At 41.7% G+C, this 24,596-nt stretch overlaps 1 protein-coding gene across 1 annotated transcript in view; it reads right to left on the bottom strand.

Annotated features, from left to right (window-relative positions):
* Nucleotides 1–24,596, bottom strand: part of LOC126191621 (rotatin) — a 378,723-nt gene that overhangs the window by 71,939 nt on the left and 282,188 nt on the right. Inside the window, exon 25 of the mRNA XM_049932539.1 lies at nt 3,778–4,028. Within this exon, the coding sequence (XP_049788496.1) occupies nt 3,778–4,028 (251 nt within the window). The remainder of the gene's footprint in view (nt 1–3,777; nt 4,029–24,596) is intronic.

Genomic DNA, 24,596 nt, shown 5'->3' with positions numbered 1-24,596 from the left:
GAGGCTATTCATACTAAAGACACTGGAAGTCTACAGAGCGATAGAACGAAACAATACACAGTTATTAAAACTGTGTATAGTATACATGCAAACCTGCAATCAATTTAAGAATTTAAAACGGAAAGCACACAGGTAAATCAAAATAAGTCGCTTCAAGTTGGAAGCTTGTAGAAAAATTCCTTACTGTAGGATCCAAAGCTACTGCCAAACTGGGGTGTCTAACAACTGTGATTTACTGTCCAAACAAAAATAAATTACTGTCATGACACATGCGATAAATTACACACTACTCCATAATTAAAATGTGGGCAAATCAAAATAATTTGGTTCTAGTTTTTGATGATTAATAGTATGTGTACTACTCGGTAAGGCCAACCGTTTATCTGGTGATAGTGGGAACTAATCTCATCTAGTGGCTAGGTATGGTCACGTTCCAATACAAAGTAGTGCATAGTTACTTCGGACTATGAATGCTAAAAGTGACTGCAGAAAATATCTTCATGGGAAGCCGTAACAACTTGCTCTTAATGTCATTAATTTTACTGACAATGAGAATGTGAAGGGTGTGAAGGTGCTGACAAAGAAAGCGATGAAAGGCTGAAGCAAATGTTGGCAAGCAGAATTTAAGTCAATGGCCTAAAAATTATGAAAGAAGAGATGAGATGCTGAATGGAGCAGAATTCAAGTATCTGTACACAGTAAATGTTTCAGTGATGGCATACAGAAATGTGTTATTAGACGACAATGAACATTAATAAATAATAAGTATACTCTTCGGGCACCACCAATTCAAAACAAACAGTAATAACTTGTACATAGCATGTTTAGGTAAGTTGTGATTTTATGTACAGTATTTTTCCTTGGATTTTTTATGCCTCATGAATTTTTTCTGAAAAAATAAATAAATAAAAAACTTTAAAAGGGAACAATCTTAAAAGCAATTGGGATACATGAGATACCAATGGTCTCATGTCCCTTGACTCTCACAACGATACACAAAGTTACAGTGTTAACAGATACTGTCACTAAGAAAATAATAAAAATTAAAAACTAATTTTTAAAAATGAAGTAACTCACCAGTTGCATTTTTTCCTCATGCATAGCATGGCGTGTTTCATAAATTTACTCCCACTATCAAGTGCAACTCCTTACAGCACTAATTCAATATTATGTAAATAGGTGCACTTCATAATGGGAACAAATTCCTGAAACACCTTGTGCCATGCGTGAGAAAAGAACATAATGAATGCAGTGTTTTATTATTAAATATTTAATGACATGGCCACAGGCTTTCAAAAAATGTTGATTACAATGAATGAAACTAAAAAATTAACACCTGTTTAACTAATCAATGTGGACATTTCAGCTAACAGACTCACTTCCCCATGTGACATGGAACTGCACACACACTTCTGAGCTTACCAAAACAGTGGAGATGTGTACAGCTGCTACTAGTGCTAGAGCCATTTTTGTTGTAAATTATATTTAATCTCCAGCAATGTAAGCAGAGACAGAATTCCAAAAAGCAAAGTAACTACTTGTAATACAGTATGTTTTTATCAGACTGATAGAGGTGTGCCATAAAGGCATCCAGGAGGAAGGCAACCATGGCGAATAATTTACTTAGTCTGCAACTTGCTGAATTGGTCACAGATGAAGGAATTATAATGTAGAGAAAACTAGAAACAGTATTCCTTCACTTATTAATCCATTTTACGTGTTTTGGCATTAGCCATCAACAGAATCTGTATGTAAAAAAGTGAATACACTGTAATACAAATGTATGGAGTCACTTATGGCTAACATATGGCAAACAGCAGGCACACCAAATAATTACAGATAAGACACATGTAGCAAAATGAAACCATACTATACATGAAGACTAGAAACATCCAAAATTTCACAAAAAATTGCTACCCTGATCCAGATAAAAACCAGAGGATTACATTCTTACATGGCTGACTTGCAACAAACATGAGCAGAATGACAGAATTCGTATTGTGAGTAAGAGAGAGGTTCAACAGCTTGGTCACTACGTGGTGCCATGGTACATTCAAGCTGACAACCAACACCATCCAAGAAGAACAGAAGCAAAATTATTTTTAGCTATTTGTTAGCTAATGGTACACAGCTGACAAATGTCTAAAACATTTGTATAAAGTAAAAGAAAGATACTTCTTTATTATAACATGACGTATGTACAGCTAATCCCTCTTTTAATATTGCTGTCCGTTTATATTTTTCATGACATAATAAGTTTTTATGTATGGTTTGAATCATGTAATTATGTTTTTAGTAATATTGTCGCAGGAGAAGCTGCATAGCACTGTGGTGTGGTGGTTATGATACTAAACTGTTGCATGGAGGGTCATGAGTTCAAAACTCACCTGGACTGTACAATTTTAATTTCTATATTCGGTTTGAGTACCTTCTAGAAGTATCCACAAATGTCAAGAATCATTGTACTGGAATGTTCTGTAGCTGTATATATACTGTATGTGTTCTGCCCGGAGGCAGTTTGCTCCATACTCTTGTATGTGCAAGTGCTGAAAGTTAGTGTTTGTCCTTCATCTAATTACACCTTCTTCTACGTGACAATATGTCCTCTATTATATTTATCCTCTCTCTCCATTTATAATAATTACTGTTATCATAATTTGACAAATTCTATTACTGTACATATGCTGTGTTGTAATAAAGAAGTTTCTTTGTTTTTCTTTATAGAAATGTTTTAGACATTAGCTAACTGTAAACCATAGGTTACAATAATTTAATTTTTTGGCTATTCCACTAGTTTCACTTTACCTATACAGATTGTCCATTATTTTACAGTTATAAATAGTCAACAGCATTGATCTTGTTCTTCTTGGGTGGTGTTGGTTGTCAGCATGATCGTACTGTGGCACCACCTAGTGACCAAGCTGTTGTACCTCTCTATACTCGCAATCTGAATTCTGTTAGTCTGCTCACGTTCATTGTAAGTCGACCACACAACAATGTAATCTTCTGGTTTTCGTCTGAATCAGGGCAGGTATCTTTTGCAAGATTCTGGATGTTTCTAGTCTTCATATGTAGTACGGTTTCATCTTGCAACATGTGTCTCATCTGTAGATTTTTTGACATACCTTCTGTTTTGCTGTATGCTATCTCTAAGTGTCTCCATACATATTTTATTTTACATATGTATTTATTTTTATGTACAAATTCTGATCATAGCTACTACCAAAACACATCAAATAAGCCGGCTGTGGTGACCGAGCGGTTCTAGGTGCTACAGTCTGGAACCGCGCGACTGCTACAATCGCAGGTTCGAATCCTGCCTCGGGCATGGATGTGTGTGATGTCCTTAGGTTAGTCAGGTTTAAGTAGTTCTAAGTTCTAGGGGACTGATGACCTTAGAAGTTTAATCCCATAGTGCTCAGAGCCATTTGAACCATTTGAACATAAAATCAATTAATAAATGAAGGAATACTGGTTAATTTACTCTGCATTATAATTCCTTCATCTGCAATCAATTTAGCAAAGTGCAGACTGTGTAAACTTATGATATCAGCTGTCATAAACTCAACCTCATCATAAGTTCAGCATTCATAATCATCTTGAACCTCATGGGAGGTTACTGAACCAGGCAAGTGGTGAGCTAACATATTGTATTTCTCAACATAGTGTTTTAAGAAAACAAATTAATTTGTGGATTTTCTACATTACTTTCTTTTCCTGTGAAAGAACATCTAAGGCCTAAAATGTTAAGACTAGCAGTAAGGAGTAATTATTTACCTTGGTCAGCTCTTCCATTTCCTGTGACAAAAGGGCTGTGAGGGAACCAAGGGCATTGCTCACAAGATCTGGAGGAGAGTCTATCTTCAGGCACTTATGCAGAGCACAAATATACGTATTTTCACCACAGTCCAACAATTCCTGTAAAATCATCTTATATCCTTCATATTTTGTAGCCAGTGCTGACAGAAAGTGAAACACTTTGGACCACAAATCATCGCGAAGATGCAGGAACTCTTCTTCTTTCTCAGCTGTGGCAAAAATTATCATACACAGAAATTAACAATGTGTGTGTGTGTGTGTGTGTGTGTGTGTGTGTGTGTGTGATATCATGTTCAAGTCATAAAGCATGCACTCCATCACAGAGAGAAATATTCAATCTAGGAAGAACTACTACACTGTGGCTTTTCATTAAATTCTTTTTCCTAGGAGTACCAATCCATCACAGAACATAGGAGAACTTGTAAGAAGTTTGGGAAGTTGGAAATAAGTACTGGAAGATTGAAAGACCATGACTATTTTTGGACAGAGGAAGGAGGAAATACTGACATTAGGTCTCCAAATGACTTGAAATATCTCTCATTTTTTCTCATTATTGTCCTTTCATGACACGTTTATGGGATGAATCAATAATGACCGACTTTTCTTGGACTGCAAACACCTAGTATTTTAACATTGTACCTTTTTGTAATGTACAATTCCACTGCTGTTGGAGTTCAATGAGTGCCCATATGATACACTTGCTCGTGCTGTATGAACCCATGATGAAGCACATGCTCATGTTTTGATCTTCTCTATTATCTGTGCCGTATACACCTTCGCCAACACACTGGTCGGCACTAGAAAACATTGTATAGCAGGTGCTGAACTAGACGCATCTATGACAAGAGAAGACCAAGACACACTATGCGCTGATAACAGCCCCTGGGCAGCGTGCATACAGGCCACTGCTGCGGACTGAGCTGTCTCAATCTCTCAATCTCAGTACATCACATTGGGACTCACTTCGCATTGCACATCAATACATTGCATTGTGCTCTAGTCTTTCACAGTGATAGTTGTAACCACGCACCTTAGCAAGCTGTGAGGGAACGTAAGTCATTGTATATAGTTGTGATATGGACACGGACAAGATTCAAGAATTGGTACATGTAATTTGATTGCTGTTAACCACAGAAGTTCATATTGGACACAATTGAAGTTAAGTACATGATCAGTTCCTGTAATAAAGTGTATTTTAAGCACGTGTGCATTTTGTGTTGTAGTGAGACGAAATCGGCCACCCACATATCACACCACCCTCTCCTCATCCAACTAGGAATCACAAAACATTACAAGAGGGCACAGCCACAAGTGGTGACGGCTTTGATCAACAAGTTTTGTTTGCTTTAATGTGTCCTAGGTTTCTGCAGGGGAGCTGTCATTACAAAGATTCTATTTGCTAGTTTGTTCTTGTTGTTGCATATATACAAAAGGGGAGCTCCAGGACTGATCTCTTTCTCCTTTCGGAGGCTTTGAACATTTTGATTTTCTATTTGTCTTTTCATATTTTGCTGTAATTTGTTAGTGATAGAATGGCTACCCACCCCCTCCCCTGCACCCACTACCCCTGCGCCTCAGCCGCAGACTGCTCCTGCTCTGGAGCTACAGATTTTTTAGTTTCAGAACCAGCAAACTGCCGCATTGCTGTCCACTGTATAGCAATTTCTTGCTGCACCAGCTGTGTCGACTGCCCAACTGACCAACCAACCAATCCAACAAGTGCTACCAAACAACATTCAACCATTCCGGCACTTTGATGAAAAAGAAGAGGATTGGCTCAAATATCTCACCCAGTTCCAGGCCCACTGTCGAGCCCATCAAATTCACGGTACTGTGAAATCTCATTGTTTCCTGTTTGTTGCGGGAACCCCTGTGTTTTCCTTAATTCAAAAGCTCTTCTCTATGTTGTATCCTGACGCACTCCTTATGATGAAATAGTAGGTGCATTTTGTCAGTATTACAAGTAGCAGATTCAAGTTGCGGGCTGTCAGATTTCAGTTCTTTTCCCTTAAGAAAAAGCCAAGATACATGTACTGTCAGTAGTATACTGACTTACAGGGCCTCACTAGGAAGTGTAAATTCAAGTGTAGTTGTGGCAACTATTACAGTGACATGATGATCTGTGATGCGATCACATACATAGTCCCTGATAGCAGAATTAAGAACAGATTCTCAAGTACTCAGATCCTTTGCTCCATCGAGTGTTGCAAATATTAGAACAATTTGATTCTGATGCCACAGCCACTGATAAATTTGATCAGGTCCTTTATTGAGTCAAGTCTCCTCTTGCTTCTATCCCAGTATCAGAACGAAATTGTGTACAGACTGTAGTGCTTTGAGAATTTCCGGGTAAATTCTAAAACCACTCGTGCTTCTACCATCTCGAACACACAATATTTTAAAAATCAGTGTGAGAGAATGTACATATTGTGCGACACATGTTTGTGTGTGCAGGCTGGAAAGGAGTCACAAGCACAAGGTAGACACGACGGTCGAACAGCATTGACAAGTGTTTGCCACTCGCACCATGGAAGTCAGATTGGAAGTACAAAGAGTGTTTATGTATTTTATGGTGTTTTATATTGTTGACTATTGTAACAAGAAAAACGAAGAACAGTTGAAAAATTGTTAATTGTACTTCATGTGTTGGACTTGCTAAAAGCAAGACATGTTCACAAATTATGTGGTTGTAAAAACTACGCTATTGTAAATGTATTTAAACGAGTCTAATACTAGACAAATCGGTTGACTTGCAAACATTCGAATATTTGTGTGAGAAGTGGTGAATTTGTTCTTTGTGGAAGTTGAAATATACCAAGACTAAATTAAAAGTATTCTGCGACTATCCATTTGTTTCATGAGTAGAGAGAGAGAGAGAGAGAGAGAGAGAGAGAGAGAGAGAGAGAGAGAGAGAGAGTTCCGTTAACAAGCAATATTCTTCGGAGAAGAAGTTTTTGGAGATTGTCGTAGCCAGCTATCCAGAGAAGAAGATCGTCTATGCAGATCAAGTAAGTCAACCAATGTGAGAGGGATGTGAATTTTGCATGCAATCCAATTTCGCACCACACTCCATGTCGTCGACAACGTTTGAACTTGGCAACCAGTGAAAAGGACCCAAAATAAAAAAGGGGAATTTTGAGAGGAAATCAAAGCAGAAGATATGATGTGTTGTCATAGCAACCAGACATAACAAGACAAGAGAACTGTTTCGTGGAATTTGATTCGGCTTAATAGTGCAAATGGTGAGAATTAATAAATGCAATAAAAGATAAGACGTAAGAAATATACTATGGTAAAAGAAAAGAGAGAAGATTCTGACGTGTTAGACTAAGAAGAAATATGAAGAGAATAATTCATCGAAGAAGATCCGGTGTGGGGAGTAAGCGGATCTCACCCACATCGCGGGGACGCAGATGTGGAAAGCAGCCTAAGTCCGATGACGCCGGCACCAGTGCTGATTCCACATACGCTTGCCAATTCCGACGCTGGAACCAACATTTGACGCCGCCAGTGCCAGTGCTGTTCACCAGTGCTGATTATGGATCCGCTCACCAATGCAGCTAGAACTCTATGCCGGGTGAGTGCAAAACAATAATTTTTGGAGTGTAAAGTTAAAGAAACTGTTGAATAATAGACTGTTAATATAGTTATTATAATCAATGTAGAATTTTTTTGATGATTACAAGAAAACTAAGAGAAATATGGATAATACACAGAGAATTGGGGACACTTCAGAACCAGCCATGGCAATGAAAGTGAGTAAGGAGCTGCCTGACTGGCCTGGAGTAGTAAATTTAATAAAAGCACAAAGGGCAGACTCAGAGGCTTTAAGAAAGGAACTAAGTCTTAAATTAGACTCAGTAAATACTCAATTAAATAATAAATTGGATGTTCAAAATGAAACTTTAAATTCTCGATTGGATGATCAAAATACAACTTTAAATGCTCAAAGTCTTAAATTAGATTCAATGATTACTCTATTAAATAATAAACTGGATGTTCTGAATGAAACTTTAGGATTGTTAAGTGCTAAGGTAGATTCACAAAGTAAAGACTTTAGTAATTTATGTGAAGGTATGGGAAACTTGAAGACTAAATTTGACGCTTTAACTACGGTACTACTAAAGTAGAAAATTTTAAAATAGATTTGAAAGAGGAATTAACTAGTTCATTAAGGAGTCATGTAAACCAACTGTTCACTGACTTTAGTCAGACACAGAGTAACCAATTTCGGGGCTTAGCTAAAAAGTTAGAACTGAATATTGAAGATAAATATAATATTGTAGAAGCTGAACTTGGTGAAAATTTAGGATCATTTCAAAGTGTATGTAATGTTACATTTGATGCTGTAAAACAGCAAAATGTTGAAAAGCAGGACAAGTTAATACCAGTAGTCCAATTGCAAATTGAAGGCATTAACACTCGAGTAGATAACGTGAAATTAAACTTTAAAGAGAAGCAAGTAAGTTCAGATATGATAAATATAAGTAGCCTGGAGGAACAGGTAGAAGAGATGATAGACCGAAAAGCTGCCGCGAGAGTAATCTCTGAGAGCGCATCTCCTGTTTTATCTTCTGAGTATAGTAATACCAAGAGAGGTATGGAAAGGATTTAAATTTAACCAGGATAGAGTAGAAAATAGAATAACTTTACCTGATGTTATGTTGTCTAGTAAAGTGGTGATTTGTTTTGTCGTGGGAAGACTTTCACACAAAATTTAATGAGAAGTACTGGTTTGCACTTGCGCAAGTGAAGTTAATATCAGATCCATGGGATCCAGGCGGAGTCACATTTATCCCCCACGGATGTTAACATTCTGAGTTAATGGGCGGAGTGACGACCGTCGGATGTTGAGCTGTTTTCGGTGTTTCTTCCAAGATAATTTTCCTGCACTGAATTCTCTTAAAATCTTAAACTATCCTATAATTTTAGTGCATAGGAAACCAGATATGACAGTCAAGTAGAAAACTTAAGAGAATCACGAATGAACAATGATTTCTAGGCATGAAATGAAACAAATAGAATGTTATATTAGTGAAAAGTATAATATGATGCTACTATTTAAACAGAGTGATTTCAAGATGACATAAACTGAATAGAGGATTTCATGTGTGCACAAAAGATAATATAAAGTGACTAACTAGAAAACTATATTATACACTCCTGGAAATGGAAAAAAGAACACATTGACACCGGTGTGTCAGACCCACCATACTTGCTCCGGACACTGCGAGAGGGCTGTACAAGCAATGATCACACGCACGGCACAGCGGACACACCAGGACCCGCGGTGTCGGCCGTCGAATGGCGCTAGCTGCGCAGCATTTGTGCACCGCCGCCATCAGTGTCAGCCAGTTTGCCGTGGCATACGGAGCTCCATCGCAGTCTTTAACACTGGTAGCATGCCGCGACAGCGTGGACGTGAACCATATGTGCAGTTGACGGACTTTGAGCGAGGGCGTATAGTGGGCATGCGGGAGGCCGGGTGGACGTACCGCCGAATTGCTCAACACGTGGGGCGTGAGGTCTCCACAGTACATCGATGTTGTCGCCAGTGGTCGGCGGAAGGTGCACGTGCCCGTCGACCTGGGACCGGACCGCAGCGACGCACGGATGCACGCCAAGACCGTAGGATCCTACACAGTGCCATAGGGGACCGCACCGCCACTTCCCAGCAAATTAGGGACACTGTTGCTCCTGGGGTATCGGCGAGGACCATTCGCAACCGTCTCCATGAAGCTGGGCTATGGTCCCGCACACCGTTAGGCTGTCTTCCGCTCACGCCCCAACATCGTGCAGCCCGCCTCCAGTGGTGTCGCGACAGGCGTGAATGGAGGGACGAATGGAGACGTGTCGTCTTCAGCGATGAGAGTCGCTTCTGCCTTGGTGCCAATGATGGTCGTATGCGTGTTTGGCGCCGTGCAGGTGAGCGCCACAATCAGGACTGCATACGACCGAGGCACACAGGGCCAACACCCGGCATCATGGTGTGGGGAGCGATCTCCTACACTGGCCGTACACCACTGGTGATCGTCGAGGGGACACTGAATAGTGCACGGTACATCCAAACCATCATCGAACCCATCGTTCTACCATTCCTAGACCGGCAAGGGAACTTGCTGTTCCAACAGGACAATGCACGTCCGCATGTATCCCGTGCCACCCAACGTGCTCTAGAAGGTGTAAGTCAACTACCCTGGCCAGCAAGATCTCCGGATCTGTCCCCCATTGAGCATGTTTGGGACTGGATGAAGCGTCGTCTCACACGGTCTGCACGTCCAGCACGAACGCTGGTCCAACTGAGGCGCCAGGTGGAAATGGCATGGCAAGCCGTTCCACAGGACTACATCCAGCATCTCTACGATCGTCTCCATGGGAGAATAGCAGCCTGCATTGCTGCGAAAGGTGGATATACACTGTACTAGTGCCGACATTGTGCATTCTCTGTTGCCTGTGTCTATGTGCCTGTGGTTCTGTCAGTGTGATCATGTGATGTATCTGACCCCAGGAATGTGTCAATAAAGTTTCCCCTTCCTGGGACAATGAATTCACAGTGTTCTTATTTCAATTTCCAGGAGTGTAGTAGTGTATAATTTTCTATTTGGTATAGAATATTTTATACCTTTTATGAAATGTGATGTAAATGGGAGGGTTTGTATAATTTTTGGAAGGGGCGGGTATTATAGATTAAAACATGATTTACACCAACATATAAATCATGTCTAACACAGAAAACACACTACACCTTTCAAACAACCCTCGCAAACAAGTGTGACTGATTCTTCACCATTTGCCATTCCATAGGGGTTGCTAAGGTTTTCTTTGGGGACCTCAAGGGTGAAGGTGGGAATGTCCATTCTGTAGGAGACAATTTAACACCATACCTCCTCCGGCTTCTCACTTAAGTACCGGCGAGGTAGGGATCCTGGGGAAGGGAGTTAGGAAGGTTTTCCTGTCTTTGGGGCTATCTTCTCTCTCTTCTTCGATCTTAGCAACCATTTCTATTTTTTCCTTCCTTACTTCTCTTTTGAGTACCTGCCTATTTTTTCCCTCTTTCCATATTCATCTACTTCTGTCACAGAAGTCCTTCATATTCTCCGTGGTTTCCAATAACCTACAACTTATCTTCGGATAAGAAGGCCGAAGAATCAGGCTGCAGAAACACACATCCTCATACACACAAAGATATACGAGTACGCAAACAATGAAACTATTACCTAGAAACCTCTCGAGAGGTACGAACCATCAAGTGTTGTACGGGGAAGGTATGTGTACATCGGGAAATATGGACACATTGTTTATTGTGACGGTTTTACATCGCTTGTATATATGAGAACTATGATGATTTCATATCACATACACTCCTGGAAATGGAAAAAAGAACACATTGACACCGGTGTGTCAGACCCACCATACTTGCTCCGGACACTGCGAGAGGGCTGTACAAGCAATGATCACACGCACGGCACAGCGGACACACCAGGAACCGCGGTGTTGGCCGTCAAATGGCGCTAGCTGCACAGCATTTGTGCACCGCCGCCGTCAGTGTCAGCCAGTTTGCCGTGGCATACGGAGCTCCATCGCAGTCTTTAACACTGGTAGCATGCCGCGACAGCGTGGACGTGAACCGTATGTGCAGTTGACGGACTTTGAGCGAGGGCGTATAGTGGGCATGCGGGAGGCCGGGTGGACGTACCGCCGAATTGCTCAACACGTAGGGCGTGAGGTCTCCACAGTACATCGATGTTGTCGCCAGTGGTCGGCGGAAGGTGCACGTGCCCGTCGATCTGGGACCGGGCCGCAGCGACGCACGGATGCACGCCAAGACCGTAGGATCCCACGCAGTGCCGTAGGGGACCGCACCGCCACTTCCCAGCAAATTAGGGACACTGTTGCTCCTGGGGTATCGGCGAGGACCATTCGCAACCGTCTCCATGAAGCTGGGCTACGGTCCCGCACACCGTTAGGCCGTCTTCCGCTCACGCCCCAACATCGTGCAGCCCGCCTCCAGTGGTGTCACGACAGGCGTGAATGGAGGGACGAATGGAGACGTGTCGTCTTCAGCGATGAGAGTCGCTTCTGCCTTGGTGCCAATGATGGTCGTATGCGTGTTTGGCGCCGTGCAGGTGAGCGCCACAATCAGGACTGCATACGACCGAGGCACACAGGGCCAACACCCGGCATCATGGTGTGGGGAGCGATCTCCTACACTGGCCGTACACCACTGGTGATCGTCGAGGGGACACTGAATAGTGCACGGTACATCCAAACCATCATCGAACCCATCGTTCTACCATTCCTAGACCGGCAAGGGAACTTGCTGTTCCAACAGGACAATGCACGTCCGCATGTATCCCGTGCCACCCAATGTGCTCTAGAAGGTGTAAGTCAACTACCCTGGCCAGCAAGATCTCCGGATCTGTCCCCCATTGAGCATGTTTGGGACTGGATGAAGCGTCGTCTCACGTGGTCTGCACGTCCAGCATGAACGCTGGTCCAACTGAGGCGCCAGGTGGAAATGGCATGGCAAGCCGTTCCACAGGACTACATCCAGCATCTCTACGATCGTCTCCATGGGAGAATAGCAGCCTGCATTGCTGCGAAAGGTGGATATACACTGTACTAGTGCCGACATTGTGCATGCTCTGTTGCCTGTGTCTATGGGCCTGTGGTTCTGTCAGTGTGATCATGTGATGTATCTGACCCCAGGAATGTGTCAATAAAGTTTCCCCTTCCTGGGACAATGAATTCACGGTGTTCTTATTTCAATTTCCAGGAGTGTATATACATAAGTATAGAAAAAGTATGATGATTTTATGAGTATACATAAGAAGGAGGCATGAGTAATGAATGAGAATGCAAGTCATATTAGGGTTAATTATGATGCTTAATTAAGTAAAGTCAGTGTAGCAAATACTCTGATGGAGTGATGAGTCATACAGCAGAGGGACTTGATCATTAGGTGTAGACATAGTACCTACTAAGGATTACAGAAGTTGATAAGTGGAGGAGGACTCTAGGGTATTAAAAGAAGCATTAAAAAGTGAGTGTGTTGTGTGAAATAGATTTTTATTTTTTCCTGAAAATATTTAATTGTAGTGTACATAAAATGTATACTAGGGCAATGAGCCATGATGTCTACTCATAAAGGAAAAGGGGGGCGTACCCAGCATTTGCTAAGGATATAGGGCAGGCATACTTGCATAGAGATAGGACGACCTGTGGCCTGATGAAAAGGGATTTGTTATAAAGGGATATACCTACCGGAACGGTTGGAGGAAGTGTACTCAAGGGGTCAACCCACATGTAAGGTATAGGTACTGATCCTAGGGGAAAAGTACAGTATCGTGGCAGAAGTCACACATTTTGTAGGAATTGTTCTGGTGAGTTTGAATTCTATATTCCACTAGCATTATTATGTTTTATGTGAGTTTACAAGTGTCAAGAAGAACACTTTCATTTGCCCAGAGTTCCTCCAGACTACAAACAGTCTATTATTAATGAGACTATTACATACTAAAGAAGCAGTACAAGAGTAAAATACTAAAGTATCATGAACACCTGCAGCTTATGATTGGAAACGAAAGGTTTAGGTCCCATGACTCCTAGATATAAAAGAATTGACTCCAACATTGAGTGAAATACTCCCGTTTTATAATCAAAGTAATATGAAAAAAGAAAGGCTAAATAGTAAATAAAAGGGTTATGCACTATTAATAAAAAAATGTGGAATGCATAATTTTGAAATAGGAATTGTTATTACACGTAATACTAATATGCATAATGAGTATGTATAAAATATCGCGTGTTCGAGCTGAGGGGAGGGATATGTAGTGCTTCGAGAATTTCTGCGTAAATTCTACAACCTCTCGTTCTTCTACTGTCTCGGACACACGATATTTTAAAAATAAATGTGAGCATGTAGATACTGCGAGACACATGTTTGTATGCGAGGGCTGGAAAGGAGTCACGAGCTCAAGGTAAATGTGACCGTTGAATGGCATTGACAAGTGTTTGCCGCTCGCGCCACAAAATTCGTATTGGAAGAACAAGGAGTGTTTATGTATCTTATGGCGTTTTATATTGTTGACTATTGTAACAAGAAAAAAGAAGAACAGTTGAAAAATTGTTAATTGCACTTCATGTGCTGGACTTACTAGAAGCAAGACATGTTCATAAATTATGTGGTTGTAAAAACTATGCTATTGTAAATGTCTTTAATTGAGTCTAATGCTAGACGAATCAGTTGACTTTCAAACATTCAAATATTTATGCGAGAAGTGGTGAATTTGTTCTCTGTGGAAGTTGAAATATACCAAGACTAAATTAAAAATATTCTGCGAGTATCCACTTATTTCATGAGTAGAGAGTGAGAGTGAGAGAGAGAGAGAGAGAGAGAGAGAGAGAGAGAGAGAGAGTCCGTTAACCAACAGTACTCTTCGGAGCAGAAGTTTTTGGAGATCGATGTAGCCAGCTATCCAGAGAAGAAGATCGTCTGTGCAGATCAAGTAACTCAACCAATGTAAGAGGGGTGTGAATTTTGTAATCCAACTTCACATCACTTCTTATCGTCAAACATCGTTAGAAGATCTACGGCAAAGCATGGCAATGCTGACACCCTTTCTCACCTTCCGATTGGCCCTGACTCTGATTTTGATTCCTCTGTTGCATCTTATTGGCAGATCAATGTGCAGGACTCTGAATTGCTGCAATCTTTTTCAACGAATAACAGAAAAATTGCACAGACCACAGAATTGGACATTTACCTGAAGATTTTGTTGCATTACATTTGTACTTCTTGGCCTCACTCATTGAACAGTATTAACAACTCAGTGGTGCACCGATACTTTGCTCGTCAGCATAACCTTTCAGTACAACAAGGTGTAATTTTAGTATAATCTGCCAGTGGACAATTGCATGTGCTCATTCCCACAGTGTTGCAAAAGGATTTGTTACTACTGCTTCGCCACGGACATTGGGGAATTGTTCGCACTACACAGTTAGCACACCGGCATTGTACTTGGCAGGGCATGGATGCCCACATTGAACAGATCATGTCACAGTGCCACATATTTGCGGAAAACCAATCCATTCTCAGCTTGGCGTAAGACTCAACTGCCCTGGCAATGAGTGCACAGTCTTTCCAGGACCATTCTGGAACACTCGTTGGCTCATAGTGGTAGAATCTCTTAGCAAGTTTCCACTTGTGTTGCCTATGAACTCTACCATGTCATGTAGCACCATTCAAGTGTCCTCAATTTTTTGCAATGAAGGATTACCTGAAGTCACTGTTACAGACAATGGACCTCGTTCACATCTTTTGACTTTGAACAGTTTTGTGATTGAAATAGCGTTTGTCATCTAACAAGTGCTCCATTTCACCCCCTGCCAGAAGCGGAATGCTTTATTTGCACTTTTAAACAACAGATGGCCATGCTTCGCACCTCCCACACACAGGAACAGGTGCTGCCAATTCTTTCTCACCTCCTACAGCTCCCATCCATGCCATGTACCATCAAAGGTGGAACTTCTGCATGCCCGCCGCCATCGGATGCTGCTTCACTTGCTCCACCCACTGCAGCATTTGGCACCACCGATGGTCCGTAAGTACACTTTGCACCACGTGATCTTGTTCTTTACAGGGTTTTTGGCTGCCATCAGCACTGGGAGTAAGGTGAGATCCAGAAATGCACTGGCACATATATGTATCTAATTGCAGGTCCCGATGGTTTTTGCAGCACTATCATCAGAATCAAATTCGCATTTGTCGTTTGCCTCGTGATTCTGCTGCTTTTCTTCCCCCAGATTCACAGCCTCACGTGACCATGTGGCCTTTGCAGCCGCCCACTATTGCTGCCAAGGAACCCAAGGATGAGCCAATGGACGTCATGCCCTCGCATCTGCTGTCACTGCTCTCTGACCCGATGGACCTGGACCCACCATTTCCGTCATCGTCGACATTGCCCCAGAACTGGACGTGTATCCTGAGCAGTGTTTTGGGGAGAATGTTCCTGTGCTCTCACAAGCCAGATGGCAGGGTACTGCCGTGAGTATGCCATTCTCCACAGCTCCGGCTCCCAGCTCATCTCTCTGTCCAGCTTCCTGCCTCCCCCCGTTGTTGTTCGTATCTCCAGTACATGACAATGGAGTGGCTTTTTTGAGGGGGGGGGGGTTGAGGGGAGAATGTGGTGGCGTACACCTCCTCCAGCACACCGGTTGGCACTAGGAGCTAGGAATGACTGTGATGAGAGAAGATCAAGGCATGCCTCCAGGCTATGCGGCTATAACGCCCCCTGGGCTGCATGCATAAAGGCCGCTACTGATCTCTGAGCTAATCTCAGTACGTCGCATTGAGACTCACTTTGCATTGCACTTCAATACGTTGCACAGTGCTCCAGTCTTCCACAGTGATAGTCATCACCTCGCACCTTAGCTAACTGTGAGGGATTGTTAGTCATTGTATATAGTTGTGATATGGACACGGACAAGATTCAAGAACTGGTACATGTAATCTGATTTAACAGAACTTCAGATTGAACATCACTGAAGTTAAGTACTCCATTTGTTCCAGTAATAAAGTGTATTTTAACCATGTGTGCATTTTGTGTTGAAGTGAGCGGAAACCGGCCACCCACGTGTCATACCACCCTCTCCTTATCCAGGCATTACAGGAGGACACAGCTACGACATTACCTCGATTAATTCTATCTTTTAAGCACCTGGACTAATGAGCAATAATCAATCACTCAAACAAGGGTGTTCTAAGCCACCTATTCTGTGGCTGAATTATGTTCCACTAGGACATTTCCAACCACTCTCAGTCTGGCACCTGCCTTTTCAACACCTATTTTCATGTTCCTCTTCCTCTTCAGATATATCTGAAGAGGATGCGTACTCCTACATATTTTACAGTTTTTACCGTTTCAACTGACTGTATACTAATAATGTAATGAAATTATTCAGAACATATAGGGGAAAAGAAAACGTTATCACAAGGCTGGGCCTCAGCCTTAAGTTATCCCCTTCAAAAGAAATGGGACCATAATGAAATCAATATCTACATCTGCTTCTACATCTACATACATATTCCCCAAGCCACCATACAGTGCACGGCAGGAGGTATCTTGTACCATTACTTGTAATTCCTTTTCCTGTTCCACTTGCGAAGGGACTGAGGGAAAAAATGACTGCCTGTGTACCTAACTAGAAGCTCAAATTTTTCTTATCTTGTCCTTGCAGACTTTCCATAAAATGTACATTGGTAGCAGTAGAATCTTTCTGCACTCAGATGCTAGTTCCTTAAATATTCTCAATAGTGTTTTGCAATGTCATCTTCCCTCAAGGGTTTCCCATTTCAGTTCATGGAGAAATTCTGTAGTACCTATAACAAATCTAGAAAAATGCCTCGGAATTGCTTTGATGATTTCTTTTAATCCGATCTGGAGGTGATCGCGAACACTTGGACAGTACTTAAGAATGGGTTGCAGTATTCTACATGAAGTCTCCTTTATAGATGAGTTATGCTTTCTTATAATTTCTCTAAAAAATCAAAGTCAACCCTAGTACCGACCTTATGTGCCCATTCAATTTCACATCACTTTGCAATGTTACATATAGGTATTTAATCGACACACTGTATTCAAACATTACCGGGTTGTTTTTCCTTATCATCGGTATTAATCACATTTTTCTATGTGTAGAACAAGCTGCCATTCATCTCACCAAATAGAAATCCTGTCTTAGCAATCCTGTATCCACTTACAGTCACTCAACCACAACATTCTCCCGTGCATTACAGCATAATCAGCAGTTGCAGCTTACTGATCTCGCTATCTGTCATTTTGTTTATGTATAGGGAGATAGAGAGTGGTCCTGTCACACTTCCATGGAGCACTACTTACGATACCCTTGTCTCTGATGAACACTTGCCATCCACAACAAAGTACCAGGTTCTAGTACTTACAAGGGAACCTCCCCATCGCACCCCCCTCAGATTTAGTTATAAGTTGGCACAGTGGATAGGCCTTGAAAAACTGAACACAGATCAATCGAGAAAACAGGAAGAAGTTGTGTAGAACTATGAAAAAAATAAGCAAAATGTATAAACTGAGTAGTGCGTGCGCAACATAGGCAACATCAAGGAGAGAGTGAGCTCAGGAACGCCGTGGTCCCGTGGTTAGCGTGCGCAGCTGCGAAACGAGAGGTCCTTGGTTCAAGTCTTCCCTCGAGTGAGAAGTTTACTTTCCTTATTTTTGCAAAGTTATGATCTGTCCGTTCGTTCATTGAAATCTCTGTTCACTGTAATAAGTTTAGTGTCTGTGTTTTGCAACCTCACCGCAAAACCGTGCGATTAGTAGACGAAAGGACATGCCTCTCCAATGGGAACCGAAAACATTTGATCGCAAGGTCATAGGTCAGTCGATTCCTCCACAGGAATACACGTCTGGTATATTCTATACGACACTGGCGACGGCATGTGCGCCACATGACAGGAATATGTTGTCGACTCACCTAACTTGTACACTTCTACCTTGCCCGATTTAGGTTCTTGTGGATGTGATAATCACTCCCAAAAAAGTGATGAAAACATAAGAGTTTGTTACATAAACTGCAACAAATGAATGCAACAGTTTCACAGTCGCACATTTTTCCTGTGCTCTGTCAAAACATAGGTTTTTAACGTTTTCAAATTTTTCCGTGTGTATACCGTCGAATCCTGCATATGTCCAAGCAAATCTGAACATGTCCTGGAATTTTGGAGAGCGAAGTTGATTATATAAAAAATTAAAATTTTCACTCGAAGAAAGATTCGAACCAAGAACCTCTCGTTCCGCAGTTGCTCACGCTAACCACGGGACCACAACGCTGCAGTGCTTACACCACCATTGATGTTGTCTATTTTGCCATGGGATACTCAGTTTGTATATTTTGCTTATTTTTTTATAGTTCCACACAACTTCTTCCTGTTTTCTCGATTGATCTGTGTTCGGTTTTTCAAGGCCTATCCACTGTGCCAACTTATAACTAAATCTGAGGGGGGTGCGATGGGGAGGTTCCCTTGTTAGTAAATCTTAGAGTCACTCTCGTATCTGAGAACTTATCCTGTACACACAGACCTTCCTTAACAGTCTGCACTTGGGCACTGTGTCAAATGCCTTTCGAAAATCGAGGAATATGGAATCTGTCTCTTGTCCTTTCTATGTAGTTCACAGGATACTGCATGAGAAAAGGGCAAGCTGAATTTTGCATGGGCAATGCTTCCTAAATCTGTTTTGATTTGTGCAGAGATGCTATTCTGTCTAAAGGAAATTTATTAAATTTGAAGTTACAATATCCTCCACAATTCTGCAGCAAAACCATGTTAAAGATATTAGTCTTTAGTTTTAAGAAACAGTTGTTTCTCTGAGTTGTTGTGACTTTGCACTTTGTGAAAGATTCACAATAAATGCAAGATAAGTAATGGGCCAATGCCAAAGAGTACTCACTGTAAAACTGAATAGGGATTCCCTCTGGACTTGGCACTTACTTGTTTTAAACTCCTTTAGTTGCTTCTGAATGTCAGGGATGCTTATTTCTACGTTCTCCATATGGGAGTCTATGTGATGGTCAAACGATGGTGTCTGTGCAAGCATCCTGCATGAGTATTCTAAGCATCAGCTTTCCTTTTACTGTCTTATATTGCCACACCAGACTGGTTGACAAGTGACTTTGTGTGACTTAAGAGATTTTATATAGGACCAGAATTTTCTTTGTTCTCAGCAAAATCTTTTGATGGTATATAATGGTGGAAGTTGTGTGCTTCATGCATCCTGCTTTTAAAGACACACAAATTTGTAGTAATTTTTTCCTGTCATCATTTCCGCATTCTTTTTTGAACAGTGTGTGCAACAATCTCTGTATCCTCAGCATTTACCAATTTTTGATACTAAACCACTGTAGGCCTTCCCATCCTTAATCCACTTACTTGGCACATACTCTCCACAGCACGATTTGCAATCAGTTTCAATTTTAACTATAATTTCTACGTGCATCAACTTGGATCTAAATAATGTCTAAGTAGGATGACAACAACTGCTTATCTGCTGTTTTCAGCATAAAAACTGTTCTAGGATTTACTGAATTTATTAATAATTGTTGGCATGATTACTTCATGATCACTAATTCCTGTCTCTATACAGTAGATGGTGTGGTATGGGTTCATGAGAGTCACAAGCTACTTGATGACAGCATAATCCCTTCATCAGTTTTCAACAGCTCATATTAGTAGCTTATGCCCACATCTGGCCTTCGAGGTGAGGTGGGTATCAAAGCACGGATCTCGGCAGTGAAATATGAAGGTGTCTGCAGCTACTATGCCCAGTGCAGCCCGGTCACAGTGTGACCTTGTGTGGTAAGCATTCCCAGCCAGCAGCAGAGCTGTGTCACGAAGTGGTGTGGCAGACTGGCACGGCCAGCTAGAGTGCGTGACATGCTGGCAGCCTGCCCCAGTGTGGTGGCTGACAGGAATATAGGTGCCTTGGGAACAAAATATGGTCTGCTGGCTGGCTGCTAGCATCTGATATATGTGGACACCCAGTAGCACACTGGTTACGAGGGCCTCAATTCGACCCTCGACCCGTCAACAATGCAGCTGAATCTCCTGTCCTGCAGTCCTATCAGGATGGCGGTGGAGCAGTAGCAACTTCATGGTGGAAGCCAACATTGTGATGGACACCAAATCCATGAACTGCCTGGTTGGACACCCAGTATTTATGCACAAATCGTGTATACCACATGCTAGGGAGTGCACGGATTTGGTAACTAACTGGGCACTGACCGGAGCGGGTGCTGATACCCAGCAGGTGTCGTGGCATAATGCTGTGCCAGTGTATTGCGGAATGTGTTGTTTTTATGGTATCAGACCCACTTGCCTAAATTTTGTCATTACAATACTGACAAAGGTGATAAGGGCAGGACTGTGTGTAGCTACAAGGTCTAAAATATTTCCCTTATGTTTGAGTTGACTATCTGCTTAAGACGGTTTTCAGAAAAGTGTTCAGAACAACTTCACAAGACAGTCTAATTAATTCATAGACTTCCCAATCAAGTTGTCAGCAATAAATGTGACATGATCGTGATACTTCTGCACTACTGAGCATAGAGTTTCTCTGAATGATTCTGAAATTGTTCCAGTAGATCAGATGAATGATAAAAACTTATGGTAATTAACTTGAGTTCACCTAGGCAGGTTAGTTGCATCCAGATAACTTCATAATCAGACTCAATTTTGACCCTGATAAGAGACAATATTTATGTCAAATTCAATGAAAACTTCTCCTCCTATGGCATCTAACATGCCTTTTTGATATATCTTCTATGATCTGTCAAACATTTTGGGGCTTTCCACTTTGGGTATCATCTAGCTGTCTGTTCCAAATATAATTTGTACACAACAGCTTTCCTGGAGGGTAGTAATTCAGTGACTTTCTTATGAATGCTTTGGCAGTTTTCTGTTGAACTTTTGACATCCGGAGTGTCTTTACTTTGTGATCTGATTTTTCTCTCTGTGTACCAACTGATGAACATTCATCAGAGGACCTCAAACCATTGCCTATCCTAAAAAGCCTTCATGAACACTTCACAAGTATCTTGCTACCCAAGCAACTGCTTCCTCTGTGTAGGGCAGGAGGAATCTTACAATTCTCTGCCCCACAAAGCAGGTCCATAAAGCTGCAGCCAAGACTGTCACAAAATCGATGGAGCCTCTGGCTGAAACTTTCCAGTTGACTCCTAACCAAAGGACCCACATCAATTCTGGGTGCAATACTGCAAATTGTAAGCTCTGCTTGCAACCCAGAAGTGAGGCTAGCATTGTTCACCACCAGCTGTATGAACCGAGTACAGCCACAGAACCCAACTGACAGGTGTTATATGTGCTAACATGAGCCACAATTTGATGATGACTGCACCTGCACCCTCGATAACCACACCTTCACAATTTGGATGAGGCCTCCCGGCAAATGACTAAGGGCGCATTGGACTTTTTTCCTCACGTGACGCTTTACTTGGTCTAGCCATAGCTTAACACAATCTTGTAAATCATTAGCATGTTGCCACATATTTCAAGGAGGAAGTGTACTGTAATTGTAAAACTAACGATACTCTCTCTCTTTCTTTCCAAGCCTTATTTCCTGTCAGGAAGGTCGCAGTTCGTAGTAATAGACGGCAAATCATCGAGTAAAACTGAAGTGATATCAGGTGTTCCCCAGGGAAGCGTCCTGGGACCTCTGCTGTTCCTGATCTATATAAATGACCTGGGTGACCATCTGAGCAGTTCTCTTAGGTTGTTCGCAGATGATGCTGTAATTTACCGTCTAGTAAGGTCATCCGAAGACCAGTATCAGTTGCAAAGCGATTTAGAAAAGATTGCTGTATGGTGTGGCAGGTGGCAGTTGACGCTAAATAACGAAAAGTGTGAGGTGATCCACATGAGTTGCAAAAGAAATCCATTGGAGTTCGATTACTCGATAAGTAGTACAATTCTCAAGGCTGTCAATTCAACTAAGTACCTGGGTGTTAAAATTACGAACAACTTCAGTTGGAAAGACCACATAGATAATATTGTGGGGAAGGCGAGCCAAAGGTTGCGTTTCATTGGCAGGACACTTAGAAGATGCAACAAGTCCACTAAAGAGACAGCTTACACTACACTCGTTCGTCCTCTGTTAGAATATTGCTGTGCGCTGTGGGATCCTTACCAGGTGGGATTGACGGAGGACATCGAAAGGGTGCAAAAAATGGCAGCTCGTTTTGTATTATCATGTAGTAGGGGAGAGAGTGTGGCAGATATGATACGCGAATTGGGATGGAAGTCATTACAGCAAAGACGTTTTTCGTCGCGGCGAGATCTACTTACGAAATTTCAGTCACCAACTTTCTCTTCCAAATGCGAAAATATTTTGTTGAGCCCAACCTACATAGGTAGGAATGATCATCAAAATAAAATAAGAGAAATCAGAGCTCGAACAGAAAGGTTTAGGTGTTCGTTTTTCCCGCGCACTGTTCGGGAGTGGAATGGTAGAGAGATAGTATGATTGTGGTTTGACGAACCCTCTGCCAAGCACTTAAATGTGAATTGCAGAGTAGTCATGTAGCTCTAGATGTAGATTTCTGCTTGACATTTATTAATTTCATATTACTATCTTGGTTTATTGGCATTTCTTTCTATTTCTTATCACATTTGGATTGATACAAAAGTCTTTATTTTCTTCTCCTCCTCCTCCTTGTTACTGTGTAGGCTTCTCATATTTTACAGGAAACTGATGATATATTAGTTTCCTGTCTTGTACCTGATAACACTCCTACAGCTGTATGCACTTCCTGAAGTCTCACTGTCTTAGACCTGTAATGGTATGTCTGTAAAGCCAGGACTAGGTCAATATGTGTGTGTGTGTGTGTGTGTGTGTGTGTGTGTGTGTGTGTGTGTGTGTGTGTGTGTTTTAGCGAGCTCCGAAAAAGACATGAAAATTTAGCAAAATTTTTACTTTTGTTTATGTGAATGCTAGCTGTTCAATGTCTCAACTATATGTTGAGTTGTTAGCTTTCTTTTCACATTACTGGCATCACATGTTTCACGATCATAAACATATAACAGTGCCACAATTTTTATCTGCCTTCTTCATTGCAGTATGATGTTTTTTTGAGGAAATCATACATTTTAAGTATTTGTGCATTAGTCATGTTGCTGAATGTGGTTTTACTGAAATTCGTGTGAAATGTACCAGTGCAATAGCCAAATTGATGAGTATAAATACTTGCATATTTCAGTCACTCTCAACTCCTCCTCTCGTACATATAACCATATCTCAACTATTGTATTTATCATCAAACATTTCTGCTGAGTGTGACTGCCCCTGCAAGTGCTCAGAATCTGATTCACTGATGTATGAAAGTATTAAAAGTTTAGGCTGAGTAAAGTGTGAGTCTAAAAGTGAGACTGAGAGTTCCAGCTCAGTGAAAAAGATATGCCTGTAACACTCAAAGGAACTTGTACGGATTACCAGTACATGTACTATGCTGTTATTGTTGTTTCTGTCTAAGATCCCCCAACATACACCAACAAGATGAAAAATTATGACAATCTGACGGCACATTTAGAACAATACAGCAGTGATTCCATGTGGGATTGATTCAACGAGTCCATGGTAGGTTTCCAGAGGTATGTGGCACCAGATGTCTATGCAGACGCCATGCAATTCCTGTAAATTACAGGTCAGTTGTTTGTGGGCACACAGCTGGCACCAAATAGCAGCCAAGATGTTTTTCATCAGGTTCAGATCACACGAATTTGAAGGTCACGACATCAGTCTTAGTTCACTATTCAGCTCCTCAAACCACTACAGCACAATTCAGGCCCAGAGACTTGGTTAGTTAATCTGCTGGAAGATTCCATTGCTGATGAAAAGACATCACGTATAAAAGGATGCATGCAGTTCGCAATGATGTTTACGTAGTCCACAGCTATCATGTTGCCTTCGATTTCTACCCCATCTTCCATGGAGACAGAGATGAGCATCTCCCATAGCATAATACCATCCCCATCAGCCTGCACCCATGTTGTGGTGCTTGTTTCAAGCAGCTTTTTGCTTGAATGATCATGTATCTGGACATAACCACCAACCTGGTGTAACAAGAAATTTGATTCATCTGACCAGGTGGCAGATTTTCATTGATCCACAATCCAATCTCGATGATCATGTGTTCACTGTTATCGTACTTGACAATGTCATTGTTGTCCC

The sequence above is a fragment of the Schistocerca nitens genome, chromosome 1 (genome assembly GCF_023898315.1).
Source record: "Schistocerca nitens isolate TAMUIC-IGC-003100 chromosome 1, iqSchNite1.1, whole genome shotgun sequence".
Classification (NCBI taxonomy): domain Eukaryota; kingdom Metazoa; phylum Arthropoda; class Insecta; order Orthoptera; family Acrididae; genus Schistocerca; species Schistocerca nitens.
This window is presented reverse-complemented; position numbering and strand designations above follow the sequence as displayed.